The sequence below is a fragment of the Melanerpes formicivorus genome, unplaced genomic scaffold, assembly GCF_026170545.1.
Source record: "Melanerpes formicivorus ecotype bairdi unplaced genomic scaffold, bMelFor1.0.p_v2 SCAF_38, whole genome shotgun sequence".
NCBI lineage: Eukaryota > Metazoa > Chordata > Aves > Piciformes > Picidae > Melanerpes > Melanerpes formicivorus.
The window spans coordinates 3,981,382-3,990,441 of record NW_027142390.1 but is presented as its reverse complement, the minus strand read 5'-3'; the positions used below and the strand labels follow the sequence as shown (position 1 = coordinate 3,990,441).

The window sequence follows — 9,060 nt, the reverse complement described above, 5'->3', positions numbered from 1 at the left end:
GCGGTGGAGCAGGCCAGCGGCGGAGCCCTAAGGCGCGACACGGGGAAGCAGCAGCTACAATAGCGGTGCGGAGCTGACGGCCAAAGCGAAAGGCTGCCAACGCCGGCTGCCGGGGCGGAACGACCAGGGCGTGTTTCCGGGACAGCTCGGCAATCGCCTTCCGGTCCTGGCGAGCTTGCTGTCGCCGCCGCCGCCAGGCCCTCAGGAAGAGCAGACGGCGGGCTGTGAGGCGCCGCTCTCCGCCGCCGCCATGCTGAACATCTTCCGCTCCATTCCCACGCAGATGGTAGGGCATACATCGCGGGAGGCCCGACCCTGCCCGGGCCCTCGTCCCTTTGGCGATGCTGGTGACATGGCTGAGGGCGGGCTCCAGCGCTTCCCTTCCTCCATGCGCTGTTAGCATGTCTGCGAGAGGCTGGTGGGGCTGCAGGGGGTACCCCCTTTCATTTCGGTATTTTTGTCCGAAAATTCGCGCTTTAATATATTGCCAAATGAAGGTAGCGTACAGCTGTGCACGCGAAACCTCTCTGTGCTTCCCTCCTCGGTGCTGTGCGCAGCCGAAGTGTCGAGAGACGTTTTCTGAATACATGCAACCCTAGCTGACACATTCTGTGTCCTCTCAAGCACATCCTGCCTTTTGTGGTGGTGTGGCTTTCTCCCAGTGATATTAAGCCAACTGCAGTGGTATTTTGGACTTGAATTGCCTATCCTGAACAGTGCTTGCTTTTTATTTTCAGCTGATGTGGTCAAGTATGTAGGGGAGGTGTTAAGTGAATTAAGATCTCACTTCTTTTACACTTGAAATTCAGACACTCTTAAGAAAACTAATTCCAGTCTGGTTTGAAAGTTGAACAAAGAAACCTGAGAACGGGTGGTCAGACTGACTCTAGGCTCTAACCTGAGTTTAACTGCTAGGTTTGTAGTTTGAGTAACTGACCAAAAAAAATCTCTTTCTACAGGACTACAAGGGCCAAAAATTAGCAGAACAGATTTTTCAAGGGATCATTCTTGTCTCTGCAGTAAGTATACTAGAACTACAGATGATAACATAAAGGACTTTATTTTGGTTTCTGATCTTCCAAGGTTTTGCCCCCTGATTATTTGGTCACTAAAAGCTTCAGGTGAAATCAGAGGGGCTGCCATGAACTGAGGCTTTTCTTCTTTCAGTACTGGCCTACAATTCTGAAAACAGTATTAGGAAGATGTATGAACTGTGCCTGTACTTTTCTACTGACCTTCTCCCCCCTGCCTCCTGTCTTTTAAAAACCTTATTTGTTTTCAGATTATTGGTTTTATCTATGGCTACATCACTGAACAGTTTGGATGGACTGTCTACATAGTTATGGCTGGATTTGCTTTATCATGCTTGGTAAGACTTTTTTTTTCCCCAAACCAGAAACTACATGCACGATGTGACCTAAATTAATCATTAAATTGTAGGGCTGTCAGTACAGACCTATTTCAGACATCATTATCAAGCATAGATGATAGGATATAGAAAGTGAGTGAAGGGCCAGTTGAATGCCTTTTCCCAAAGGTGGAGGAGGGGAGATTCAGGCTGGAGGTGAGGAGGAAGTTCTTCACCATGAGAGTGGTGAAGCACTGGAATGGGTTGTCCAGGGAGGTGGTTGGGGCCCTGTCCCTGGAGGTGTTTAAGACCAGGCTGGACGAGGCTCTGGCCAGCCTGATCTAGTGTGGGGTGTCCCTGCCCATGGCAAGGGGGTTGGAACTAGATGATCACAGTATCACAGTATAACTAAGGTTGGAAGAGAGCTAAAGGATCATCGAGTCCAACCTTGTGGGATCCTTGTGGTCCCTTCCAACCCTGACTGATACTATGATGCTATGAAATGCTAGTAAGATTTTAGAGAACACTACAATTTAATACTGCTTTTGCATTAGTTTTTCAATTATATGTTACTTTTAAATCAAGCTGAGAGCATTGATAACAGAAAGGACAGGGAAGCTTTCTGTGGAGAAGTAGCTTGTCATGACAAATTTGCAGCTGGCCTGTGCTGACTGAACAGAGAGACTAGGACACAAAGCATGGAATTACAGGAGTAATTCCTTATTCATGTAGGTGAAGCATCCTGTTGCAGCTGGGACACATTTGATCTTACACCTTTCAAGTGTTCAGATGAACCAGGATTTGATCATGCAGTATACAACGTAAACTGCATACATAGAGTCTGAAATTTTATGTATTTTAAGACCAACTGGTATGACAGGGAAGGAGATCTGCCCCCCACCCCTGCTACCAAGCTGTAGAAAACACTTATCTTGCATCTTGATTTCCATGTTCTGACTTTACTCCTTTTTTCTAAGCTAACACTCCCTCCCTGGCCCATGTACCGCCGCAACCCTCTGAAGTGGCTCCCTGTCCAGGATTCTGGAACAGAAGAGAAGAAGCCAGCTGACAGAAAGCCAAAGAGACATAGTAAAAGCTAAAAAGTTGTGGGTCTTTATGTTGTTACTTTGTTCAATTCTGTTAAATGCAGCATTTCCACTGAGAGATACTTCTTGGCTTAGTGTTTGTTTTGTTGTTGTTTTTCTTCCCCCTTAGTTCTTTGTGTACTACCATGCTGGGAGCACAAACTCTCTGGCTGGAGTTTCAGTGAGGTCACTGGGAAGGCAGGGATGGGGGATTAACTTCAGAAGGCTACTGGAGGTCGCATCTCACCAAATCACAGAGTTACAGGGGTTGGAAGGAACCTCTGTGTGGGTTCTATCCATGAGCTCTACTATCAGGCCCAGCTAGCCAGGTCCTGGGGTGATGTGCACAGATTAAAAACTCACTAATGCCAGTTCATGGAAAAGTGGTCACTTGCTGCAGACAGGCCAGAGACCCCAATCTGTGGAGCAAGTGCCTCTTTACTGGGAGATGCTTACACACTTTACTTCTCTTCCCACAGCCTACCAACCTTCATACTCCCTGTTTATCAGACACACTCCTTCTCTCACTCACTTACCACCCATTCCTGTGATACAGTTTTCCAGTATCACTACCCTGTTTCATCCATTCCCACATGAGTCCAAACGTCAGTCAAATATCTTACTGTCTACCAACCCTGGATTCCCACACCTCTGGAGATCATCTAGTCCAAACCCCCTGCCAGAGCTGGTTTACCTAGAGAAAGCTGCACAGGACAGGGTCCAGGCAGGCTTTGAATGACTCCAGAGGTGGACTCTTACGTATTTTAGTACAAAAGGAACAGAGTGAAGCCAATCAGGTGCAGTTAAGCTGTTGCCTCTGCCTAAAGGCTGGCACAGCTGGCCTTGTACTAAAATATTTCTAACGGTGTTGGTAGCATCAGCCTGTAACACGCACTGTAAAGTAGTCATACCCTACCCTTCTGAAAAACACTAACAACTGGAAACTGTTCTAGGGCAGAAGACTGCAGAGTGGCATTTTTTGTTTAAATTTCCCTAGGCAAAGAAAGTGACAGTGTGATTCTGCATAAAACAGTAGCTCCTGAAACCCTCTAACTTGAGCATCTAGCACCCAAGAGGCAGCAGGGACCCACAGGCACTGCACTGTTTTACCGCTGTGTCACATTGGTCTCCCTCCTAGATCCTGGGAGATTGCAATATTTAAGCTAGAGACAGGTGGTGGAGGTAAAAGTGCAATTCCCTTTGACTTGTCCTTTACAAAGTACACATGCTTTTCCCACAGTAAGTACCTCACAGTGCCTGGGGGATGTGTAGCAACACAATCTAGATGCAAAGAAGGGAAAAGCTATGACCTATTTCTCTAAGTGACACTGATCTTGAGAACTTTCATTCCTAAAAGGAATTTGTAAGGCAAAGGGATTTCTCCAGCTGGGACCATGGGAACCATGGCTGTGTTCCTTTTAAACACTTTCAGACTTGTTTTATCCAGTTACCAAATGCTTTCCACCACCCTGGTGATTACCTTAGCAATAAAACACAAAAGTTAAGGCTCTACTTAGAAGCTGTGCAGGCACCTCCTTTAGCACTTTTAACTTGGCAATTTACAGAACCTGGAGGGCATTTGGTGTGACAGAAAATAGTAATTACTGTAACAAAAGCTGCTAAACTTACATCAGGTAGCTGTGAAACAGCTTATAGCCTATCACACCGGAGCCTTGGCATACATTTTGCTGCTGTCTTTAGTATGTGACCATACAAAAACGTTTCTGCTGTGAAAAATCCAAAATACTGCATTTTTTACATTCCTTTATATGCAAAACTTGGCCCCCATCCCTCTTTGCATCAGTAAAAAGCAACTTTAAAAAGTTTCATTAAGAGAATAAAAACTAAGTAGTTTCTCTTCTGAGAAAGGGCTAACCTGTTTCACATTTGAACATGAAAAATATTCCTACAGCTATAACTTGTTGCAAGTTCACCTCCTGATCGCAGCAAAGGAGATGAATGGATTACATGTGCTTTGGAAGCTGGTCCAAGCTATCAAGTGAGCTACAAGAGAGAGTCCTTCAAGGAAAAAGTTCTGCTCAGAACTTCACATTTTCTTCAAGAAACTTCAGGTGGCGTGCCTTGGCGCTGTAACTTGCATACTTGTCTCCCATGTGCTCCCGCAACTGCAGCTGTTTAGAGCATAAACAACAAAGCACCAAGTTAATTGACACTGAAAAAAACCAAGGCAGGAACTAACCAAAAACCCCAAACCAACCCAAACCCCAAAGCGCTCAGCTGAAAGCAGCATGTGAAGTTTGACAACATAGATGGGAGGGAATTAAAACAGAAGAGTGTTTATGCTTGAAGGCAAGAGAGATCCAAAGCCCACCACAGAATTTAAAATGCAAATCTGATCTTCACAGGTTCTAGGCAGTATTTGCATCCAGTGAGCTCGAGGTATTGCTCACTTGCCCCTACTGGGAATAGACCTTAAACTGTTTCTCACTTTGGGCATATGTGGCACAAGACAAATTGTGTGGAGGCAAAAAATTATGGGTCAAAATAAGTTGTTATTGGAGAAACACCACAGAATTAAATTATGTGTGCCACCTGCACCTTCCACAAACTCAGGGACCACAATACAACTCCAGTGCTCCTACATTCACAGTATCACAGTGTAACTAAGGTTGGAAAGGACCTCGAGGATCATCAAGTCCAACCTATCAACACAGACCCCATGAGTAGACCATGGCACCAAGTGCCACATCCAATCCCCTCTTGAACACCTCCAGGGATGGTGACTCCACCACCTCCCTGGGCAGCACATTCCAATGACAAACAACTCGCTCGGTGAAGACCTTCCTCCTCACTTCGAGTCTAAACCTCCCCTGGCACAGCTTGAGACTGTGTCCTCTTGTTCTGGTGCTGGTTCCCTGGGAGAAGAGACCAACCCCTTCCCAGCTACAGCCACCTTTCAGGTAGTTGTAGAGGGCAATGAGGTCACCTCTGAGCCTCCTCTTCTCCAGGCTAAACAATCCCAGCTCCCTCAGCCTCTCCTCATAGGGCTTGTGCTCAAGGCCTCTCCCCAGCCTTGTTGCCCTTCTCTGGACACCTTCAAGTGTTTCGATGTCCTTCTTAAACTGAGGGGCCCAGAACTGGACACAGGACTCAAGGTGCGCCCTAACCAAAGCAGCGTACAGGGGCACTATGACTTTCCTGCTCCTGCTGGCCACACTCTCTGAAGATTATCTACATTCAGAAACACACAAACTTTTAAAGATTGAAAATATCAATCTGCTTTGGCCGTTGCCTGCCAATGACTGCATAAACACGTTTTGGCACCAAGGTTAGCACTACTGTATCAGTTACCTTAAAAAAACCCAAACACTGGGAGGGGGTTGGGGAAAGGAAAAGTAAAGACCCTGCTCATTCACCTCAGTTTATAAAGAAATTAAACTATGATTAAAGATACTCACCTCTCTTTTCACTTCATCATCATCTTCCATGATGCTGTACACCTTCTCAAGCAGTTTTATACCCAGCCCTTGCACTACATCAGATCTCAGGATTTCAACCATTCTCCTAATCTTCTCAGGAACTGATAACATATCTATTAAAAATAATAGTAATTGGGGAAAAAAGAATCAATGCAGCATTAATTACTTTCAGTACAGCCAGTTTTGATATTCCCTGCAGAAGAACAATATGGGATGACTAAGTACTGCCACAGAATTCCAGCTGACTGCTGGCATGAAATTATTCCTTATCTGAACTGACTCTAGAACAGTCAACAAAAATGTGTCTCAAGAGCCTTTGAATCTTTTGCTCCTCAGACAGAGCTCCCACAAGAGACAGCCACTACATAAAAGGAGGCTTCCATTAGGAACTGAACTATGAACACTAGTTTCATAGTTTCATTCAGGGTTGGAAGGGACCACAAGGATCATCTAGTTCCAACCCCCCTGCCATGGGCACTACAACACTAGCTTGGCTCTTTAAATCACTGAAATCACCACCACTCTTTTCACCTTCTGAATATAAAATACCTAATCAAAAGTTTCAGTTTCGAAATGCAGTAGCCCTGTCATTACAAAAGATAGTGTGTAAATAGCTGGAAGATCTCACTATAAAATACTTAAGTGAGGAAAACAGACTAAAAAAAACAAAAAACCCACCAAAAAAAACCCCACAAAAACACCACCTCACCTTCAACAGTGTTATACTTTTAGAGACCAATTCCATGCATTTCACTTCAGCTATGCAGCATCCACTTACCAGAGTTAAAATCCAGTGTTCTCCCATTGCTTTCCCTCCCACCAGACTAATTACAAGTAGAATCCTTCCCATTTAAAACAATAAGCACAAGAAGGTCTGAGACTTCTGAGGCTGGATGAGGCTCTGGCCAGCCTGATCTAGTGTGGGGTGTCCCTGCCCATGGCAGGGGGGGTGGAACTAGATGATCCTTGTGGTCCCTTCCAACCCTGACTGATATTATGATACTATGATACTTCCAAAACATGCTCTCAGATTTTTCACTTGTTCCTGCTAAGTAGTAGTAACTACAGTCACAGGAGATACACTTTTTTCCTTGCTGTTTGGAATACACATTCATACTTAAGGTCTAAACCAGATCTTAAACATGAAAAGTGATTCCAATTCTTGCACCTATATCTGTAGGAAAAAAAGGCTTGCCCAAATTCTGTAATGAGGATGAACTTCTCAAACAAACCTTCACTGTACTTCATGCTTTGTGTACAGTTTCAGCTTTATCCATCATTGACAAAGCTTTACAGCCACCAAATCGCTGGAATGCCTTAAAAACCTTATTTCCAGCTGTTCATTTTGGAAACTTCCAAGCATAAGTCACCAGGGAAAATAATCCTACTGCAAACCAGCCTTCTCTCTTCGTTAATAACTACACAGATCGATCACACGTTCCTTCCACTGGCAAGTAAACCACAGTGACAGCACTTTTGCACACAAAGCCTTTAGAAAGATGTTTACTTCTCTAAGCATTGCTGAAACTTAGAAAGAAATAATCATGGATTGTCTTGGTGATTCTGTGAGTCTTCTGTTTCCTGTTGCCTGGTGTTTGGTTATTAGCAGTTGCCAACCGTTCATTTAAAGCAGTAATAGAGGAACAGACCTGAAGAAATCTCTTCTAGTTTTAATTCCTCCAACTCATCAGGTGATTTCCCATGTAAAATCAGAGTGTCTCGGTACTTTCTGTGAAGTTTAAACTCTGGGGCTGGAGCTGAGGTTACACAGTACTCAGAGTTCTCCTTGGAGTCCATTTTCAGTGTCCGTGTCATTAGCTGCACCAAGTCATTCATTTCATTCATACTGCTTTTCCTAGGAGAGGAGAAATGAGATGCAATTCAGTCACCATTCATGATGTAACTTCCACCATGCATTCAAGAGCACTTTCAGTAAGTTTAGTGAGATCCTGTTAAACATTCCATGTTAAATTACTTCCTGTAGTGCACTTTTATCTATGGCAACCCTAGCAGTATTTCATCTAACAAAGGCTCAGAGCCCATTCACCTAGCAACAATTCCCAGCCCTACCAGCTACTGCTACCTGTGAGGCTACACCTGTGGCAAGGCAATGAGTAATATTTTCTGTAAGTTCCTTACACTGACAAAATGAGCAATTAATTCAGCCTCACTCACAGTGGAAAGGAAGCATACTGGCACCTTTTAACTCATGTCTTTAATGCACACTGAGAGTGCATGCCCTTGATGCTGGAAGATTGTTTTCCTGGGAAGCTACAACTGACAAAAACCAGAGGTACACACATGTCCCAGAAAGCCCAGCACAGGAAGTTTACAGTGACAGACAATTAAATGGGAGCTCAATTTCTTTATGCATCACATACTCCTTCAACCACACACTAAGTAGAGAGAAAGCATGAAAGCAATTCCTGCCTTTTTTTTTTTTCTTCCACTCTTAAGTCAAGGTCCAATAAAGCAGTGGGAACTACTGCACAGTATGAAACAAAACACTCACCTCTCTTTGGAATCACCATCAGATTTATCTGTAGAGCTTGTGGAAGAGCTTAACTCATCATCAGACACCCAATGGCTTTCTCTCTTTCTCTAAGTGAAGACAGAATAAACAACAAAATCTCTAGGAGCTGAAATTCATTGATCAATAGGGCATGAATCAGTGCTCTTACACAGAGCAACAACTTTCAACATGCACATTTTTATGGATAACATTTTAGAAGTGTGACCTTTGGTTTTAAAAACAAGGCAATACACAGGACTGCATCCAGATAGAATCATACAATCAATAAGGTTAGAAAAGACCTCAAAGATCATCAAGTCCAACCTGTCACCCAACACCTCATGACTACTAAACCATGGCACCATGTCCCACGTCCAATCCCCTCTTGAACACCTCCAGGGATGGTGACTCCACCACCTCCCTGGGCAGCACATCCCAATGGCTAACAACTCTCTCTGTGAAGAACTTTCACCTCGCCTTGAGCCTAAACTTCCCCTGGCACAGCTTGAGACTGTGTCCTCTTGTTCTGGTGCTGGTTGCCTGGGAGAAGAGACCAACCCCCTCCTGGCTGCAACATCCCTTCAGGTAGTTGTAGAGAGCAAGAAGGTCTCTTCTGAGCCTCCTCTTCTCCAGGCTAAACAATCCCAGCTCCCTCAGCCTCTCCTCGTAGGGCTT

General features: G+C 44.6%; 2 protein-coding genes across 5 annotated transcripts in view; one reads left to right on the top strand and one right to left on the bottom strand.

Annotated features, from left to right (window-relative positions):
* The first annotated feature begins 55 nt into the window (after positions 1 to 55).
* Positions 56 to 2,516, top strand: SPCS1 (signal peptidase complex subunit 1). The gene is made up of 4 exons (XM_068157897.1): positions 56 to 286; positions 960 to 1,019; positions 1,283 to 1,369; positions 2,326 to 2,516. Exons 1-4 carry the CDS (start codon positions 251 to 253, stop codon positions 2,446 to 2,448), a joined length of 306 nt encoding a protein of 101 aa, XP_068013998.1. The 5' UTR covers positions 56 to 250; the 3' UTR covers positions 2,449 to 2,516.
* Positions 2,517 to 2,560: 44 nt separating this feature from the next.
* Positions 2,561 to 9,060, bottom strand: part of NEK4 (NIMA related kinase 4) — a 41,500-nt gene continuing 35,000 nt past the window's right edge. For all 4 annotated transcript variants that reach the window (XM_068157892.1, XM_068157893.1, XM_068157890.1 and 1 more), the window contains 4 exons: positions 8,386 to 8,474; positions 7,523 to 7,728; positions 5,853 to 5,986; positions 2,561 to 4,565 (listed from right to left, as the gene is read on the bottom strand). In XM_068157892.1, the coding sequence (XP_068013993.1) occupies positions 4,473 to 4,565; positions 5,853 to 5,986; positions 7,523 to 7,728; positions 8,386 to 8,474 (522 nt within the window). In that variant the 3' untranslated portion in view covers positions 2,561 to 4,472. The remainder of the gene's footprint in view (positions 4,566 to 5,852; positions 5,987 to 7,522; positions 7,729 to 8,385; positions 8,475 to 9,060) is intronic.